Consider the following 21374-nt stretch of genomic DNA (forward strand, 5'->3'; position numbering starts at 1 on the left):
AAATGTGGTCATAAAATGAATATTCTGCTGATAATAAAGAGCCATCTAGTGGACAAGAAGGACAATCAGGTTGTTCAGCCTAAATTCTTCCCTTTGGATACAAATTCTCTGAACATGCCAGACAAAATGAATTGTAGTATTCATTTCATTTAATTTTGAATCACTGATGTTTGCATTACAAATGAGATTTAGGTCAAATGAGGTGTCTAAGTTTATTCACCAATGTGGGCTGCCTGAAGTCATGTGCTTTCATCACATGGCCAGTAGAGGTCCCCAGCATCCCAAATCAGAAAGAATTGTGTTCTAAATTATATTCTTTAGCTGTGGATATGAACATTATGCATGGTGGAGGAATGTTAACATTTTTGCTCTTCTGACATGGTTTGATATAAAATGTCTAAAACAGTTTTGTTTGTTTGTTTGTTTTTTATCATTTAGCCTACAGGTCAGGTCAGTTTCTGAATCAATTTGGATGTAGAGGGCAAGGTTAAAAACCAGTCCATACTAAAATGTTTATCATTTTGATATTTTTATTTAAAAAAATTGTGTCTATTGTACTTGACACTACACAATCCAGTACCCTAAAGCAGGTATGATCGAGTCAAACCTTAAGTCATTCTTTTCACAACCATAGGAGGTCAAAGTTTAATAAAATTACACCCATTAAAAATGGCAATACTGAAGCAAAGTAAAACCAGCTTACAATTTTGTACCACGTGTATTACAGGGGGGTTGACACAGTGAAAGAATCAATATATAGGAAATTAACATGTACGATTTATCGCCTCACATTTACACAATATATACAGATTGTTTGCATGTACAATATATTCATACACATATATACAGACACTTGAGTGTGCATCATAATAATTATAGCTTTAAATCTAAAATGAACAACATGCTTCTCAGAAGCGTTCAAGAGCTTGAATGTCCTAGACATTGTAGATTATAGCATCAGTAAAACAATAACATTATCAAAGATAATAATTATTATAATATACAGGTTTAGCAACATCAAGGTAAATAAAATCCTAATACTAACAATATGGCAGGATAATTAATTTCCCAATGAGTAATTATGCTCAGCACCTATAAGATGTCGTTTTCTGTCATTGTGCAAGTACAGATGAGCTCAAAATTATTTTCAGAGCATTTGTACTCTGAATAAACTGTGCTTTTGTTCTGGGGTCCTGTCTATGCCTTGTGTCTGCCTGTTAGCTTTGACTTAAAGGCTCACTCTTCATCTTAAAAGCTGAGCAGACACAACGGGCAAAGACTTTCAGATTTTGGTTTCTGGGCCATCAGTGATTAGTGGCTGGAAGGAGTTGCGAATACGGGCAGCTTCTGCAGCACAAAGGTGACCGAAGGCTTTGTTATACCAATCGGGAGTCCTTCCTCTGAAATCAAAAGAATATATTAAAAATGAGGACATGCCTGTACAACAAGCTTTAAATAAACAAGAAACTCAAATCATGTCCAAAAGAATAAGATTTACACATTTGCTAAAAGATTTTAAGGGAATATCTTATAAGAACATTAATGCAGGACTTACTTTAGGTCTACTCTGCAGATATGAGTTAGTCTGGATTTTCCAGAGCCACAGGGCTCTAGCAGGTAGTTGGACTCCAGGACAATAGCTCGTACCCCTCCAAAAGGAGGACAATCCTCATGCTCTATAGACACAGATACAAGGGAGCAGGCACCTTTGGGCAAATCTGTCCTCCATGACCTTGAACAAACAGAAAGGGGTTGAGTAGTGAGTACATGGCCTAAAAGATAATAAATTCTAGCAACTTGCAGGCAAAGGAAGATATGATGTTTGGGGTTTTCATTTCAAACCATTTACCTGAGAACTACAAAGTCCCTGCTGGGATGAGGGGGCATTCGATTGAGGACATACTGAAACACCTCTGTCTGCTTGTCTAGCGTCTCAGATACTTTCCACTGTAGCAGGTCCACATCCCACAGGTGGCGCTCACGCAGCACCCTGTTCAACACAACAGATGGTGGAGCTTCCACCTCCACAGACACTCTCCAGCGTCTCAAAGGGTTCCCATCTCCCACCTGGATAAGACACAAAGTATCATGTTAACATATGGATCTCGAAGTAGCTAAGATCCACGCTTGAGGTAGAAAAGAGCGTTGTTGATTTGAAGCGTAACATTTTATTTTCTGCCTTTCTGATATGTTGTTATAACCCTTTATGTCACATTTGGACAAAATATCAACACGTACCTTCTTATAGTAGAGCTCTGTGTTATCAGAGCTGCTGCATGACACCCAGGACTTGGACTTTTCCCGGGCCTCTTTGAGCAGATTCTGAAGCCTCCCCTCCATATGTGTTTGGTATGTTCCGTCATCATCGTCTAGCTGCTTGCACAGCTCGTCAATTGTCGGTGCATGCAAGTCAGCCTCCACATATGAATTACGCGACTGAGTAACCATCTCATGAGGGATCTAATGGATGTATAAAAGCATGAGGTAAGACTCACAGCAATATAAATAGAATGAGTCCTGTGGATATTGCATTCAGCCTTGAAATTCTTACATCATCTCAACCACAGGTTTTTGTACCTCAAAGAGACGGTTGCACTCAATGATCATATGAGCGAGGCCCTGTGTTGCTGCTAAATTTTCATTCAGATCCTTCTGGTCTGGTCTGCCAGTGGCATACTTCTTCTGCATGGCCCTGGGGATTATGGAAAGAGAAAACTTATTAGTCCCCAGGTCAACATTGCCACAAAACACAGTATATAAACCCTTCCTCCGCTCTGCAGGAAACCCCCTTTGATCCCTTTCGCAACAATTTCAACATGATAAATTAGATGGCGTGGCTTTGTTTGTACACAGCATGGTCTCATAAAACACTGAGCTTTAAAAACAGAGTCACGTCCTTTTAAAACTGGCCCAGTGAGACAGTAATCTACTGCACCACCGGGGGGGCTGACCAAACTCTGTAACCAATTTTATGTCCGTCTTAATGGAGTCATAGGTGAAGATAATCATACTGGAGTTAATAGAGTGCATGCATGCCTTGTTCATTAGTCTTTTTTGAGGCACAGAATGGCAGGAAATTAGGCTGGGCCAAAATTACAGACACCAAGTTAATAACACTGAAAGACATGAGGTAGAAAAAGAAAAAAAACACACTTCGGTGAAAGATTGTCTTTCTTGAGTATGTTGAGATGGAAGAGGGAGGGGGCCAGGCACACAGCAATGTTCATGGGTGTCATCTGGTTCTCCTCTACCGAAGAAGTGACATCGCTGAGGAAACAGAGCAGCGTCTGCAGCACCTCTCGGTTTTCATCTGACATCAGCATGATGGCTGCTTGGACAGCTTGCAGCCTTTGGTCCTTTGGCACATCTGCACATATGAGAGAATTGATTTGCATTTTTTTTGCATTGGCAGTAAAATGAAAAACTTGTCATGGTAGAAATAAAGATAAAGTTCAGAGAGATTTATTTTCTTACATTGGTAGATATGGAGGAAGGTCTCCCCCAGTTTGCTGGTGAGCAGAGGCTCAGGTAAATCCCTGAAGAACTGCTTCACCATGTCAGCCACATCATAGGCAGACTGATCCTCATAGTTCACATTGTCAGGGGAGCTTTCATTCATCTGCCTCAAAGCTTGAATCCGAGACTTCACCCCCGATTTACGAAACAGACCCACCTGGGAGCAAAGTGGGAGTGTTAATGTCAGCATGATAGCTAGCGGTAACATGTAATCACATTATATGACAGTTCCGCTGAACATATTCTTATTATTACAACTATTGTGTCTGTTTGTCATCTGTGTCAGACGGTGAAACCCTACACCATGTTGTACACATAAGATAAACCCAATCACTTGTTACATCACATGTGAAAATGCAAGTCACATGTAACCTGAGAGTACTGTGACCTACCTGGTCAAGACACTGGCTCCTCAGGTAGCGCAGGGCCTGCTGCATGCCAAGTGGCAGGGGTTGTCCAGAGCGCTGCACATGCACTATGAGAGGCACTCCAAACACATTCTTATCCTTATAGTCTGGTACCTTCATTCTCTTCATAAACTTTGGCACAGACCTAGGAAAGACATCAACACAACATCCCTTAGAACTTGCAAAAGTTATGAGAGTAAGCTGTAGTAATACATAGCAAAATATTAACTATAAGCAACAAGGGAATCTAGTCACAGTAATTCATTAAGGCCTTAATCAAACTATACTGGACAAACACACAAATATAATTGTACTTGAGATGTAAGGAATAATAAATCCCAGCTGAAATGAAACTTACCAAGTCCAGCCATGCTTGTTGGACATGGAGTATTTCTCCATGATTGCAGTAAGACGTAGCAATGAAAACTTCTGCAGTAAACTCAGCTGGCCTGCCGATTGGTTGGTAATCTGCAGAGAAGCCACTGAGTGACTCAGGCGATTAGAGATCTGAAAGCTGGGCCATCGTAACCTAATACCATGAAAAAAGAAACAGAACATTTAATAACTGTGCTTTTCTTTGAGTTCAAATAACTAAATATGTGTCAATACTAATGTTTCAGTTCTTAATAGAGTTTTGTGAGTCTTACCGATTAGGTCGTGTGAGCGAAGCACCTACTCCTGAGTCCCTTCTTTCCCTGAGCCTTGTAGACTCTGTCTCAGCAAGTGAGACCCGGTCTCTGTCCCCATCACTAGGTGTGGTCTGGCTTTCTGTGACTGAATTCCCCTCAAAGTCCAATGTGATCTGACTAGAAGACTGAAGACCGACTGTGTCTTTCCTCCTGTTATCCACCTGCGCCAGCCCCTCTCCTCCAGGCAACACGTTCTTAGACCAGTGGTCCACTATCTGCTGTAGACCATTGACGTGCAATAAGATATCATCCAGGTGAGGAAACAGGTCCTCTTTCTCTAGATCTATGAGGTCTCCAGTGCTGGCGTACAGATGTGAGCCAGGAACATTATCGTACACACTGATGCGGCTACCTCTGGAGCAGCACTGGGTAATAGGCCTGGATTCCCTCCTGCTTGAAATTAGTGGAGAGTCCAGGTGCATGCTGCCAGTGTGCCAGTTAATAGAGGCCCCATTGGTTGGGGACAGACTTTCTATGGACAGTGCTTTGGGGAAGGTTCCTGGCTTGTGATCTTTAGGAATGTGGACCACAAGGTCTTCATAGGAGCAGAATTCATTCCTGCGGTTTTGCTCCGCAACTTTATTCACTTGGGTACCTGAAAAGATGTCTATGTCCTCTAAATACATTCCACTGCGCTTGTGGTCAGCCCGATGAGGCTTACGCTCTTTCAAGCTGGGCGTGCTGACAGCGCTGCCACTAGAATGGCTGCTGCCTTCACTGCTACTCTGGGACGGATTAACTTTGTTGGACAGTGGTTCTGGAGCTCCACCGTCTCCATTTAAGATCTCAACACACTGCAGCTTCTTCAGTGCCTGGGCCTCCTGCTGTAGCACTGGAGCGCTGATGACTAACGTCTTACGGCCACTTCCCAGAGTTCCTCGGGAGCGCAGCGTCTCCATGCGCTTCAGGAAGTCTTTGGCGCGGGTGCGGCTCAACTTGCCATGCTTATCAGGTAGTGAGCCGTAGTGAGCAATTTCTTTGGGGATGTGAGGCATCGTGAGAGAAGTAGAGTCCGGCATCGCGGCAGAATCCGAGCAGGTGCGGTTGGAGCAGTCAGAATCCTCTGTGCTGAGGCCCCTGTGCCCACTGCCCCCGCTGCTCTCACTGTGCAAAGAGGAGACTTCTGGCTCACTGAGGTCTGTCAGGACACTCTCACTGCTGGTAGTGGTTCTCAGAGGCACGCTGTCCCTGGAGGGCTGGCCCTCTCTGTGGTTTCCCAGCAGACAGTCGATGTCCTGTAACCTGGACCAGCGGCGGCTGCTCCACTCAAAGGTCCATTTGTCGCTGATGGCAAACAGGTCGTCTTCATCAGAGTCTTCACTCTGTGGAAAAATAGATTATGTTACATCAATTACTTTAGCCTCTATGATTGAATTTTTTTACTTCCTTGTAGTAATGAAAGTTTCTATTTTGGTCACTCAAAAGCCCTTCTTAAATATCCAATTAAACTCTAATAAAGACAATCAAATTAAAAACATTATACATGCATATACAGTGCTTATTACTATAAAAACTGTAATAAAATAACTAAAACAGCCTCTGCTTATTTCTCAAAAGTTTGTATAGTCCACAAAAATAATTTGCACATTTTTTCTCTTTGTGTAATTGGAATAAAAGTATTCACAACATCATCTGGCTTGCAAGGTAAGACATGTTCAATATAGCATCATACATAATTTAAATTTAACAGTTAAATGGAAAATGCGGGAAATGGCCGAAGGATATGTCTGCTCGGAATTAATAACATTAAACAATCAGCCAACAGTGATATAACACCAGACAAACGATTCCTTTGACTTGAATACTTTTCTATAAATAGACCAAGACAGGAAAAAAGTCATTAATGTCAGCCAGCAGGCTACATTCCAATCTGGAGACAGATAAAAAGTAATAATACTCAATAGGAACCAACACTACAATGGTGTCATCTCAAATATCAAATAATCTGGGTTAAACTAGAATACAGTGAGGCCACATTGTATTTGTGTTGGCACAGGAAGCATATACATAACTCAAGGCGGTCTTTTTAAAAATTTTCAGGGGAAAAAAAACACTGCTCCATAAACCCAAGGAAGTTCATACAGCGTGGTATGTTTCTGTATTAGAATAAATAAAGTGTAGTGTCAGACTTGTCACAGTCACTGTTGAAATGTCCATGCAATATAACATCTTAAAAAGGAAAACTGCAGAAGCACCACTTTGATGATAAAAGACCGTAGATGGCAACACTTACTTTCTTCTTCGGAAGGTTCACGTCAAGTTTCATAGAGGCGCACTTGTTCAAGGTGTGGAGGCGCCTGAAACAAAAGGAAAATGATGAAAGATGAAAAATCTTCTGAAGAAACAAGAAGGAAAAAAACACCAGAATAGTCCCCTAATGACCACTCCAGAAATAAAACCCATTCTGTTTGCTATGTAAGTGTTAACCTGATCAGCCTTTGTACTGGACCCACAACCAGACCCTGAGGGAAACTTAGTTTCCACACACACACACATTAAACTAATGAACACCGGTAATTGTCAGTTGCTCTGTTCTCTCTCTCTGAGGGTTGGATCTAAGTGATTTTGGCTTCAAGGGTGGTGTGTGGTTCATTGAGGAAAGGTGAATGCGAGGTCAGCAGATGGAGTGGCTGCATATATGTTCTTACCACAGCCTGGTTTATTCAGAACAATCATCTGAGGATCCTAATTTACAAATAAACCCTTTTCACATTTAACAGACTAATTTTGCACACGCATGATGTTGAGAGACAGCTCACTTCAAATAAAGTCACTGCTTTCCAAAAAGTAATGCACAATTTCTAAACTCTGTTTCACAAAACTCCCTCGGAGAGGATAACGGAACATTTTCAATATTTGTAATAAACATTAAAGTCTAAATCTTGGAACATGTGCTTAGTGACTAGAGGTTCTGTGGGTGTGAAAACTGGGATATATAAAGTAACAGTACTAAAAACTACATGAAAGTACACGAGCCAATTATAGCAGAGGGGAAAAGATGATGGCATAATAAAACACACTGCAGCAGGCTGAGCTTGGCCGTAGACAAAAATAAACTCATTTGTGTTGAGATAATCACAAGCTGTAACAGCTCCAGATATTGCTAACGGTCTTTTTTGACGGATTGACACTGTATTGTTCTGTGACAGTAAAATGGCGTCAGATGGAGAAAGCAGCTTTCCACTTGTGCTGCAGATGACAGGGGTTAGACAAACAAGAGGTTCCCATGATTGTTACTGTAGATAGTAGGACCCAAGTGAACGAAGAGAGCATTTTTAAACTGGGGGCCCTTTATTCCACAGGCCTAAAGAGCTCTGACTGTGCTTTCTAAAAGAAGAGGCTGCTTAGCCAGAGATTAGGAAGAGCACTCCCATACATGAAATATCTATCAGTTACACTACACCCACAGGATGCTGGGTGGTATTTATTTTTGCACACAAGGCTGTGGTGGCTAAACTGACAACAAGGCCATCCTTATGTCGCCATAGAGATTGTGGAAAGTCATGGACAAAATCACGTTGGAGGTGGAACTGTTTCCAATTGTCCTCCATTTATCCCCTGGCTAGTTTGGAATTTAGATGAGTTGCTTTAGGGTTGTTTAGAGTCACAGTATATTGAGCTGCTCGAGCCACCCCTCACGCTACTCACTGCTTGCCTCTCAGGATGGTTCCTATAGTTACTGTGCTAACTGAAGTGCTGTTTTCATCTCATCTTAACAATGGTCTTGCCCTATAAGGGAGTGATGTAGAAGCACCAGTTATTGGCTTAGTATACCTTTATATTCTTTACAACCTTTTTGCAAATTAGGAAGAATCCCACTCATCCAGTAGCCTATTTTACACTTTTATGTCTGAGTGTAGCATTTATGTAAGCAGTTATGTAAGCATTTATTAAATCACCATGTCAATATGTTGCGGCCCCAACAGATGAAGGGCTGATTAAATGGGACTGCTTGATATTTCAAAGTTTATTATGGGCCATTTTGTTTGCAAGGGGGTCCTAAAATACAGTACCAACACGAAAAAAAAACAGAACAACAATCAATAATCTTATAGACATATTACAACTTAATAAAATGTTAATAAATGTATTCTTATATGTAACCACAGTATGTGGAAATATTTTCTGTATGACCCTCTTAATAGCCCAGATAAGCTAAAAAAAAATAAAATTACATAATGTTGTGCTTTTAACGTCAAACATGTGTTTTTACTTTAAAGTTCATGTAGGGATTCTCACAAAATCCTAATGGTTTGAGCCAAGAAAGTTATGTGTAGCACTGACTCATGGACGAGTCTTTCCAGCATGGATAAGCTGCTTACCTGCAAAGAGGTTCCACGAGATCTTTGTCCAGGAAATCGTGATCTCTTTTCACAGGAGTAATGTCAATGGGGAACTGGGAATCTGTAGAGAGAAGCAAGTAAGTAGGTAAGTGAGGCAAAAGCATAAAAACACAGATGGAGACATAAAATACAGTAAAGGGATCAAACGTATAGTAGGACATAAAACTTTCAATGACAGCTTCTACCACAGTAAAACTAAGTAAAACACAAGGGCAACATCATACAAAGACACGTTTAAAAAAGATGGGTCTTGAGCTGCTTTTTGAATAACAAGAGCATTAGAAAGATCTAGAAGGCACATTCTTTCCAGCGGAAGACTGACGTTCTGGGAGACCATCAAACTTGTTTTGTATGTGATGCTAATGAGAAGAGACAGAACTTGCCCAAATAACAGCACTCAGGCTTGTGCATGCATTACATCTTGCTTTGGGTATGGGCCTCCTCTTACATAACTTAAGAGACTGAATCCAGACCCTCTGAATCTAACATTCCACCGCATTCGTGTTAGGTCATTAACTTTTTATGAAAAGCAGAAGCAGCAGTGAGCGCTCCCACTGTTCTTTAAGGGGGGGGACAGTCTGATATACAGTCTGCTCTCAAACATGATTACGCCCTAATAACAGATTTCATTATTAAAGCTCATGCTAATGTCTTTGCACTTCAACAGCCACCAACCGTGTGCATTGCTGGAGTTCTGTTACAACTATCTACCAGCTGTCAGCAAACAAATATATTGCACCAAAAGCACATCAAAAAGTCTGGCCCCCGACACAGAGATCTGAGGGAGTACAGCTACTTAAGCTCTGATAAAACCCATTTCTTCCCATGACTTCAGTCTTAAAGCAGAGAAGATATGTTTATGTAGTAACCATAGCTTGGAAAAGATTAGACTTTAAAAGACGCTGATGTTCCGCTTGTTTCGTGGTGTATGGGTGACTGGAGCCTGCGCTCTGAGGCTTCCTGAGGACAGTTGTATAAATGAGGCTCACTATGTAACCCATGAATGTGTGGTTTTGTGTAGTGCTGGTGACGAGGGTGACAGACCGAGTGACACAGTGTACCATTATTCACTCATCATCCCCCCCCAAAAAAGGCCACATTCCAGCTATAGCTGTGTTTCATTTCACAACAAGTATAAACAAATCTAAAATAAAAATGCCATTTTAGTTTATTGCATAGTCATTTTATTAGTGTGCTACTTCATTAATCTCTGACTTTTAATCAAACAACATTTTCCTCCTTTGTGATGAATGTGTGTGGGAGTGAAGTAAGTGGTTTTATTACCTTCAAAGAGCTGAGCATACTGGGGAAATCCTGCGGCCCTCAGCCAGTCACACGCCTCTTTCGCCTCGATTTCTGAAACACAAGAAAGTGTGCACAGTCAGTGTTGTTTTGACAAAACCACTGGAGCATTGACAAAAAGCCAGTGCACCTGGTATCTTACAGACACAACAGGCTTGACAGGAAACAGACTGGATTGATTCTGAAACTGAAAGCTGCCTGTCTGGCTATTCTGAGAGGATGTTATGATGCTGGAGGTATCCCCGTTCACTTACATGAGGCTACACAGGGCCGTGTATGACCATCTGTTGTCTTTTGCTTTTAAACACAACATACATTGAAACCACCAACTGAGAATTAAAACAAAAAAAATCAAAAACTGTAGATGAAAAGAGAGCATCAGTATACACTGCACAGAGCCCCAAATAACCCACTGTGACAATATTACAAGAATGACACAAAACCCATAGTTCTCCATGACTCATTCAGATAACAAAAGTGAGCAAACACACCGGCCCAGCAGCCAGGATCACAAACTGGTCATGCAGTCGTCTGCAGACTTCAGAGCCACATAGCCACAACTGATGACAAGGAGAGGAAACAGACCGTTGGCACCTTCCCATTAATGCTAAGAGAGCTGGGTGTCATTTGCCGCTTCAGTGATAAGTGACAGTGCTATGGTAAGTCTGCTTATAGATGCTTAAAGAAAATATACACTGATACATTTATACAGTACATATTAACTCATGTTGCAAAATTAATTAGGAAATGAATGGATGCAAACAAACAAACAAACAAAAAAATGAATAAGAAGCCAAATTAACACAATAATTACCAACAATTCCCCCACCAGCGACTTCTACATTTACGTTTTGAATTTAAGCATAGAAAGTGTCTTGTCTCTTTCGTTCCTTCACTTTATTTTAACAAAAGCAGAGATGAAACAAATAGTTCATTATTAAGATTACATAATACATTAAATGTTCAATTCTAAAGGGTTGCTTTTTAAGACCTAATCAATCAATAAATCAATCAATTTAACCTCTTCAAGCTTAATAAACTGAATATCTTTGGATTTTGGACTGACAATAGAATTTTGAAAATGTCACCCTTGGACTCTAGGAAACTGTTGGGCCATTAAAAAATAAAGTGATTAATTGAGAGAATCTGATGCATGTGGTGAAAGAAACAATCTCCAGTCAGTCAATTTACAGCCGAATTATTAAGAATTACAAATCATAGTAATACCGTAGAATACTTTAAGGTAAATTACATCAATGGTTTGAAATAAATATAAAGCACAGACTTTAAATTTAACTTAAAAAATACTCTTACCAGTTCCAGTGCTTCTTTAAAAGCCAATGTCCATCTAGCAAATATAATCATACACACACAAAACACACACACTAGCTCTCCACAGAGTAAAGAATCTCATGTCCGAGAAGAAAGTTTCACGTAAGCTGCACCCACGGGTAACACACAGCTCTCCCATCACACATCTGAGGTCTCAGTTCCACTCCCTGTCTGTGCCTGTCACACTGTGGCTGAAACATGAACCACGGTCATTCATCACACAATACTGCGTAATTACAGCGGCTGTAGCCTTCCAGTGAAGATACTGCTATCACCTGTTTTTCAAAACCGTTGATCCAGGGACTCACCTACATGTCTGAGTCACTGAGAAATCAATGAAAAGTGACTTTGGTCTTCAGACTGATCAACAACTGAGTAAATATTAACAGTTCCCTGTGTCCTTGGATGACAAAAAACCGTCTACTGTTTACCCCCTTAACCAGCAGTTAAGTCAACATGTGTACGCTGCCGGGAGCCTCTCTGGTCTGTTCCCACCTGTATCGCCAGGCTCCCCACCCCTGTGGATAATATCAGGCCTGTATTATTCAACTGCAGCTCGTAGTGAGAGCGCTGCCAGGACCTCCTGTGTCCCACAGCCACAGGTTGGACCACTTGGAGCAAGTAACATGAGCTGGGAATTCCTCTCTGTTTGGCATTCTGTAACTCGATACCGAGACATTCTGTCCTCGCATCCTCTCTCTAAGGAAATCTCTTGTGGATAAAAGGCTGGGCGGGCATCGTGCCAAAGAATGAGAGCTTGTGCGTGCTCTCCACTACCCGCGGCTTTAAAACTGTGTACAGTATAAAATGACAGATTCACAAAGACGTGAAACCCAGTTTGTCTGTGACACAATGGCCCAGAATGTCAAGAGCTGTGTGCGACGTAAAGTATCTGTGGCAGGGGCGACTCCTTCCCTTTAAGGTTCACTTCACTGTAAAGTTCTCAGCCCCTGAATTGATTATGCAAGATATGACATGTAATAATGTGCAGCAGGAAGAGCTGTGGCACACTTGGATAATCCTTGGGCTGTGCAGACACAAGCTCTGCTGAAATTATGACAGTTTTAAAGGCTAGTTCACATTCCACTCTTTCAGAAAAATATTTACACCCATGTACGCGGCAAAGAACTTTCGAGGATTTTATGATGTGCTTTGTTTTCTCCTGAGCTTCATCCGTGTGACAGAAAAGCTTCGAGACTAGCACTAATCTGTTTTCGTTCATATTCTTTGAGAAAACAAAACGAAAATCCCCAGATTCATTCATTCAGGCTTATTGTGAATGAAAACAAGCCATCCTCAGCATCACTGAAGAACAGGCCTTAATACGTCTGCTCCCCAAAACCCTTCAATCAACCAACACCAGAGCTTATTTCCGCTAATAAATTATTGTGTACTCACGGGTTATTTTCATCATACAGCCTGAGTGTTTCATATATCCATCAAGACTTAAGAGTGTCTCTCAGCATGTCAGAGCATCTTCATTCCCACGCCGAGCCACATTCCTGCTCTCTCTCTGAACACAGCTTGCAGTTTGAACTCAAGACACACAGCTCCCTCTTCCCCTTTCTCTTTCCATCTACCCCCAACCACCATGTGCCTGTCCCAACACTAAATCTCTCCTTCAACCCACCCCTTTCTGTGGCAGGCAGGCTCCCTGACGTTTACCCTCTCCCTCCCCCCGGCAGCTCCTTGTGCCCGACCCACCAACCCAGCTCTGCCCACGACAACTATTTTACACCCCACTCAGCACATTTTTGGCAAAGACCTGAGTTGCAAACAAGAAGTATTTCCTCTAAATTCAGGGGCTTTCTTTTATTTCAAGAACTTCAATTTTCCCCTGACGTGCTTCTTTGTTTTCAGATACTTTGGCCGGGTGACCTTGTTGTGTCATATCTTGAAAAACTCTCATCAGGAAAGCATTAAAGCTGGTGTGGGAAATGTTTCTTTAAAAAAAAGAGGGGAAGCGTGGTTTTTGCAGAGTCTAGATGTTGTTCCAGAAGGTCAACGAAATGGAAAAACATAGGCAGCTGAAGTCGGGGGAAAACCATGACATAAACTTTCAGCAATCAGCAGCGGTGAATCATGCTGAGGCACTCGGCTCACAAGACGCAGTGCTAACATCATCAGACTCATCTACTGTGCTTCGCCTCCGTCTCAAGCTCTTTGTCTGAGGTAAAAAATCAATGAATGAATGAGAGCAATTGTGAGACGTGTGTCATCTGAGACAGTGCTGCTGTGTCACTTGACACATAACAAAGAAGTTATTTCCAGATAATCTGAAAATATATTCTTAAATGTAACGATGAAAGGAAATGTGACTGCAAAGTTATAAAATCATATTTTCCAAGTGATTTATTTCTTATATAAGAAGCCAAATCACATGTAAGAGACTCTCAAATCTTTCTAAGCAACACATTTCAGCATTTATCCAATCTTACAGAGCACATTTTCAAGAGGAAAAAAGACGGTAAAGATTTAAGGACTACAAGCAGACACCCTCATAAATCAAATCCAAGATGAGCGAGTGAGTTCACCAAGTAAATACATTAGGGTAAATACATTAGGGTGAGACAGTAATCTACAGTCTGCTTTTCTTATTTGGCAATTCATATACAGAGGAGATCCATTTTCATCTGCAAGCCTGCTGTCATGCTTTCCTAATTCTTTTGACTTAATAGGACACTTATAGATTATATAATAAAAGGTGAGGTCACAAAAACTACACTGTACAAGGAAAATCTATTAGTATAGATGTGTGGATAAAATGAGCAGGACTTTACATTTCTGGGGTTTGTCATGGCTCTACGATTACGTAAGGACATAATATCGGTCCATGATTTCCTATAAGGTAAGTAGAAATCCAGATGCATCGTGCTTCTGCTGAGCCCGCCTCGCTATGTGGCCATTTCCTCTTGTAAAACACTACTCCTCTGACCTACTGGGGCCAGGACTCGGTATAAAGCTGCATGCACAGACAGGGTGACGTAGACAGTCCACTTTAGTCACCATCACAAACCATTTAACCGTAAATACCCGCGGCACATATCAGAGCTTTAAAAGCACTCTAAAACAAACTGCTTAAATTTATAAGCACTAACTGTGCAGAGCTCTAACAAATGTGTCTGTCCCGTCCTCCCCCCCTTACGCTGCACTGCTGCTGCTGAGACGACTGAATGAATCAGCCAGACAAGCCAACCAAATATATCAGTCAAAAAACACACAGACTGTAACTGAGACTGTCTTTATCAAAAACACCTGGAGACACACAGAGCCAGGAGTGTGGAAAAAAAAAAGAAGAAAGATTCCAGTAGTGGGCTGGCTGGCTGGCGGAGAGGTGTCGTCACGCTGCGAGGATGGAGGAGAGGCCTCTCTTCCCCTTTATGATGCTAATTGCATACAGACACCCACTCACAGTGAGCAGTCAGCCTTTTACTGTAAAAGTAAGACCAGACAGACAGCCAGGGGAAACACACTGACGCCCCCTCCTCCAGTCTGCCCAAAAACCACAACATCTGATGTCTCATGCCCAAATTAGCCTAACATTTCCTTCAGTCTCACAGATTCCAATTATACACAGGGGAGCAAACAGGAAGCGCAAATAATGTTGACTGATAGCCAAAAGACAGATGTGATGACGGATGAAACCACATGACGGGGGGGAGATGCATTTTCATAGGAGTTTACATTATTTAGGGGAAACACTGTTCTTGTAATTCTCCTAGTGTGGGAATACACTCGTCTTATTTTCAAGAGTCGATGCTCACTACATGTCACTCAGTCCTCTGCGCAGTATGTCACAATCATCACAATCCCCACTCTACAGCGGCGTTCCCATCATCTACAAAACCAGCAAGGTGTTGTTGAGACAAAGGACAATAGTCAACACTAGACTGTCTGTCCTTCGCAGGTGAGTAACAACACAGTGCCTTTGTGGATGTGACTTTGTTCTTGATGCAGTGATTGGCACATGAGCTGGCTGGCTCAGCAGGCCAAGTAATTACAGAAAGCCTGTGTTGAATCACCCACAGACTCCCAGCCCCCTCATCAAATGTTGAGGGGCACGGGGGGGAACCTGTCGCTTCAACCCCCCCCCCCCTGTCGGCATGGGACGCAGGTTCAAAAATGATCAGCTCTGGGCTATGTTGCTAAGGCACCAAAGCAAAATCTCCTCAGATACTAATGAGGGAGTGAGTCCTTGGCTCTGCGACCACAGCGACCTGTGGAGAGATCCCTTCTCCTGTAATAAGTGGATCCACATAGCAGACTTCAACATCCTGGAGGACAAACAGTGAGGAAAAGCCACTGTAGGCGGGATTTACCTTCTGTTTTTTTTTCCGACATTCACAACTAATTTTAGAGTCACTTTATTCATTACACACCGTCTTTATAGATGTAACACACACACAATGCTTTTCATTTCTTTTTTTTCCTTTCTGTTAAAAGAGGGACTATAAACCCAGTGGTTTATAAATCTTGGTGTATGAATGACTCCACTGGTGAAGGAGCTCTACCTTTCATGCCACAGCGAATGCACACACTCACAGCAAGAGCTTATTGATTCTGAGGGTAAATAACACAACTATGTGAGCAGGGGAGCTGCTGTTGTTGACCATTGCCAAAGCCTGCTGGGTCAAAAGTCATCTGGGCTGTGTTTTTCTCTTGAGGTCCTGTATTGAATTTAAACAAGAGCATCACAGCTGTGGTAACACTCTCCTTCACCTCTGAGGGACACCCAGAGAGAGGCTTCTTTCATCTTCAGGGGCAACAGCCCATCAACTCTCTCTATCTCTCCTTCTCTCTCTCTCTCCTTCTCTTTACACTGGAAATACCAGTCACAGCTATTGCATCATTTACAGGTTAAGATGATACAATGTGAAGGAAGGGATACAATTAAAATACCCAGTCTCACTCACACTACCATACCCCAGAGTTGATTCATTTCTTTCACACAGTCCAGCCTGAGAACACTGTCAAAATCAAGAGAGATAAATGCTTTAAGTGGGGTTAGACTGTTAAAACCATGTGGGGTCAGAATGATGCCATAAACATTTTTAGACTATGGAAAATCACTTCAAATTGTTTCCAAAAGACATGATACGTGTTCCAAGTCCCCAGACAACAACCTGGGGGAGAAATGAGAAAGATTATCTGCGGGTCGTTGTCTCATCCTTCCTCAAATAGCCATTCAGTGAAGGATTTACAAATTATCCCAAACTGCAAACAGATAGCCTGCTGGCTCTGGTTGGAGCGTCACAGCCAGAAGACAAATAATGGGCGATGGGGTTTGGGCTGAGTTAGTGGCCCCCTGAAACAAGCCAAAGCTTCAAAGTTCAAACTGTTAAGCTATGCAGTGTTTTCATCCAGCTCGTTACAGTGTCTCACATTGACTCGGTTTTGAGAAAATGTTCTGACAACCACACGTTGATTCCCCGGGGCTGCTCAGCAAACAGCAAAAACCAAAAGGGAGCGTCGAGTGTACTCCAGCTTCACAGACAGGTGCTCTCCTTCTCTTCCCCTTCGGTCACACTATACTTCACATAACTTTGGCACGTGACTCCCGGCAGACACTTGAAAAGAAGTGTCCTCTACTAGAAAAAGGACCTCTGACCCTAAAAACCTCATGGAAGGAGGAGACATCTCAGCAATCTCCAGATCCCCAAGTACCTCCGCTTGACTGCCATCAGCTCTGACCAGAGCAGAAATCAATCAGCAGAGCTTTCTGTGAAATACATACTGCAACGACTTCCAAGACACCACGCACATGCTAAACACTTCCAGACCCTGGACTGCAGCCATGTTCCCACGCATGTTAAAGTGTTTTGACATCCATCATGGTGGCCTTTATTGAGGCTTTGCTTTCTTTGGTGATAAAAACATCAGCTTTGGCTTTTGCAGATTTCCTCCTTCATTTCATCCGGGCATACGTCACCAAAAACCACGGGCTATTTCTTCAACCCGGTGTTGATCTTTTTGCACAATAATCAATGTGCAAGTTGTTCGGTTGAAGTTATTCACTCGTATCCACAGATAAATAAATAACACAGTTCAGAATGAATGGCTCAGACTGGATGGTGATAACGGACATCAAGGGGCTTGCTATCCTCTGTAGGAAATTGTGTTTTTTTTCAGCCAAATCTTATCTCTTGTTGTTTTTGGTCTTTATATGAAAATATGTCTTTTAAAGTGAGGCCTGCAAAGTAAATAAGAGCAGAAGTATTGTACCTGTGGGCTTCAGTCTGTGTACATAAAGTTCAGAAAGAGAGAATTTAACTCCAGGCCTGTCTCATTTTCTTCCAGCTCAGTGTCCACTATCATCCCTCTGGAGCTGTCTACTCCCCTCTGCTGATTCTTCCTCCCTCTCGCTCTGTCTTCCTCCCTCTTTCTCAGCAGGACTCTGAACTGGACTTTTTCCAGTGTCTCTTCACTCGCACCCCCTGCCCCTTACACCATCTCCCTTACAGCGTCCCATGTGGTCATGTAGTTAACTGTCTCCTTATTCAGTCCTTCAAACATGTGCCACAAGCTCCCTAAAGGTATGTTTTTATGTGTGTGTCAGGTTTGAATCCATTCATATTCTGTTCTTTGTAGGCTGCATACCTTGCTGTGTCATGCTGTTTCCCCACTCATAATAAACGGTTGTGTGGCTATAATTCTTGCCTCCCTTTGATAGCCCATATAAACACTGTAATTTGGTTTTCCGACAGCGCCGTATAACACAAATAAAGGGGCATAACAATGAATTACTGACAAACACTCAGCCAGCTGACCTAAAATATCATTTTAAACGTGGAAAATGTTCGAGTGGAAAGTTAACAACACATGTTCTGTAAGTCCTGACACCCACACATATCAAACGTCTCACGATGAAAGTCCTTCAAAGTTCAGAGGAAGCTAGAAAGTAAAAAAAAAACTAAGTTAACAAGTGAAGTTTAATGTGCGCACACGGCTACGTAAAGTACAGGATTCGGCTGAAGGAGGAGAAGAAAAACATCCAGAAGAAACTCCTCTGAAGTCGAATCCTGCAGAGCTCCATTAGATCCACCTCCCTCTCATCTGGACCGGATCCCAGAGGGGACTAAGTGGGGTTCCCTCCTTCTCTGGGAATGGCCTCAGAGAGTCAGAGAGTAGAGAGGGGGCCAATGTCAGAACAAGGGCCCCTACCGTGAGAAAGCCCTCTCAGGACCTCCACAATAAAAGCATGGAGCCATCCCTCGGGACGCTGGTCCTAATTAACGACATCAAAGTGAACGGCCACAAGAGGAGCCTCAGAGGACTCATGCAACAGACGTGTGAGTCGCAGCACAGATAATGATACTGTCAGCACGTATGCTTGTGTATGACGAGATGCGGTGTAGCTTATCAGGAATGCTGCGCATCGACAGAGTTAAGTGTTTTTCTGCTTTATCAAAGCATTCATAGTCTATCCTTTACACACACACACACACACACACACACACACACACACACACACACCGACAAACACAGAGCACTAATAGAAAATACAGGGCCATTTGTCTTGCCATGTGACAGGCTGTGTTCAGACAGTCACCCTCTGGCTGAAAGGCCCATAAAGTGAAACGACAGTAGCTGAGTGTCTGTGGTCTGCCTGCATGCTGCCTTTGTGCCTGTGTCAGTTTTTCCAGCTAATGACATGCACTGTACACTCACACCACAGGAGGGCAGCCACGTGCTTAACTGCTGGTTTACATGCAGATGGTGAATAATGCCATTATTGATATATTAAGAACATAAATGATAAGAGTGCAATATGCTTTAAAGCAGAGCCTGAAACAGCAATTATTTAAACTACACAGAACAGTTGCAGCATGTTATCTACACTGTTTTTTGATAATTATACAAAACTAATTTATTTTGCAGAGCAGATGTGGATGTTTGGATAGAAATTAAAATTGGGAATTTTAATGATTCTACGTGCTTCATTTATCCAAGAGTAATTTGCAGCAGTGTCAAAACTGCAGGCATTAAGTTAAATGATCTTTCTCTAATAGGAATTGACTATTATTAAGCTAAAGAGGTTTTGACCCTTTTGCTGTATGTAGGTTAATACAGCTTTTTTCAATGAAACAGCATTTTCTAATCTGTAGAATGTAAAACACCTGAAACCAGGACAAGTTTTCCATCATGGCTTTGTTAATATGTGACTATCCGTACCTGTTACAGTGCAACCAAGGCATTTCTGAAATCTGCACTTAGTAAATGATTAGCCCTGCACATGTGGCAGCTGTCAGCTACTCTGACTAACATGTAGGAGAAAGCCCTTTCAGGGGAGGATTATGAGCTCAGCCTGCCACCTACAGGCAAAACGTGGGAGTCTACATAAGAGCTTTATAAATGTGACCTTTACTGGAGGTTGGTTCGGTTGGACTGAGTCAGTTTCTCTCCGGCTGTTACAAGATTTTCAAATCATTTACTTGTTCTTTGTTAACAGGTCAGCAAATTACCAACGGCTACTGGACAGCTGTTTAGAGACAGTGGCTGTGAACTGAGGGACGTCCAGCAAAACACACTCAGAGGTGCAGAGCAGTCAAATCTTTTCACCTCTGATCTGGACATGGATCTAAAATAAAATGTCAAACTCCATGGAACGTTTTTTGTTGTTTTTTTAAACTTTGGCTGCTAAACAAGAGATATGAAAAAATATCACAATAACCAACACAAATTATTTCAAAATCTTCAAGATGGCGCCAGACATGTCGGCTGCAAGTTACAGCAGCTCAGAGAGTTTCTCCGTGTTTTTGTATGTTTTATTCCTTACTTTGTTGGTCATCTTGCACCTCTCTGCTACTGCTGCAAGTAAATTTCCCATCAATAAAAAGCCTAATCTTATGTCATGTTGTACTTGTAAAAAAGGCATGAATTTAATTGCCACTTTAGTCAAATAATTTAAGGCTGTTGAAATGACATACACGCACTTTCTAGATGTCTTTGCCTCTTCAGAGTCAGCCTATCTCGCCCATAGATATTGACACAGTGACTCACACATAGATATGCATTCAGTTACAATGAGGACATGTATGCAAACACCTGCTTTACATCCTGCATCTGCCCACTATGGAGCACAGATTAGTAGCCACAGTTTATACAAACAGGAAATACAATATGACGGTTGTGACTTTGGACTGCCACACCCTATTAAACAACACAATTGAGTGTATTATACTTTCTAATTTGAGTTTATTTCATTTTCTAATTTCACTGTATAGTGTGGATTTATGACACAGTAATGGTATGATTGAGCAATAATGTGCTAAACAGTATCATCATGTAACTTCAGCAAGAAACAAAAAACAAGCCATAGATTTAATAATGAAGTGCAATGACTGCATGTTGACTACAAGCTAATCACATTGTCAAAATGGCTTTAGTCTCCCTGTCAGTGTTATTTACTGTGCTCTGAAGGCTGTAAACAAAATCTGCATAACAATCACGTCGACAGTGGAGAAGTTCATGAATAAAAGATAATCTGGGTTCATGTGAACTAAGTAATCAGTCTGTAAGTCTACATCAACACTTATCATCAAACCTCCATCTGAATGAAAGAGCAGTTATATTTGTTTCACACTAAGATGATCTAACATCCCACATGCTGAAACAGAGCACTGATGAATAATTCAGGGTGTTGGAGAGGGGAGTCTTGAGAGGGAAAGGGCAGAGTCAAACTAGATTCCTTACATTGAAGAGGCTTTTTACCGTTACAGCTTAAAAAGACAGAACAATGCAAACCTCTTTTCGGAGCTGGTTTCTAACAATTATCCAACCAGGAG

General features: G+C 41.9%; 1 protein-coding gene across 6 annotated transcripts in view; it reads right to left on the reverse strand.

Annotated features, from left to right (window-relative positions):
• Positions 1–538: 538 nt before the first annotated feature.
• The window catches only part of stard13b (StAR related lipid transfer domain containing 13b), a 56636-nt gene continuing 35800 nt past the window's right edge, over positions 539–21374 (reverse strand). For 2 of the 6 annotated variants that reach the window (XM_083985344.1, XM_083985343.1), the window contains exons 2-14: positions 10240–10311; positions 8935–9016; positions 6846–6909; positions 4571–5934; positions 4282–4452; positions 3909–4068; positions 3475–3673; positions 3154–3367; positions 2578–2692; positions 2239–2460; positions 1850–2067; positions 1556–1732; positions 541–1400 (exon numbers count right to left, since the gene is read on the reverse strand). In XM_083985344.1, the coding sequence (XP_083841470.1) occupies positions 1283–1400; positions 1556–1732; positions 1850–2067; positions 2239–2460; positions 2578–2692; positions 3154–3367; positions 3475–3673; positions 3909–4068; positions 4282–4452; positions 4571–5934; positions 6846–6909; positions 8935–9016; positions 10240–10311 (3176 nt within the window). In that variant the 3' untranslated portion in view covers positions 541–1282. Of the gene's footprint in view, positions 1401–1555; positions 1733–1849; positions 2068–2238; positions 2461–2577; positions 2693–3153; positions 3368–3474; positions 3674–3908; positions 4069–4281; positions 4453–4570; positions 5935–6845; positions 6910–8934; positions 9017–10239; positions 10312–11571; positions 12016–12987; positions 13138–21374 lie in introns of those variants that run through there. The other 4 variants (XM_083985345.1, XM_083985346.1, XM_083985342.1 and 1 more) reach the window with 4 other exon arrangements.

This window comes from Trachurus trachurus (genome assembly GCF_905171665.1).
Source record: "Trachurus trachurus genome assembly, chromosome: 13".
NCBI classification, from domain to species: domain Eukaryota; kingdom Metazoa; phylum Chordata; class Actinopteri; order Carangiformes; family Carangidae; genus Trachurus; species Trachurus trachurus.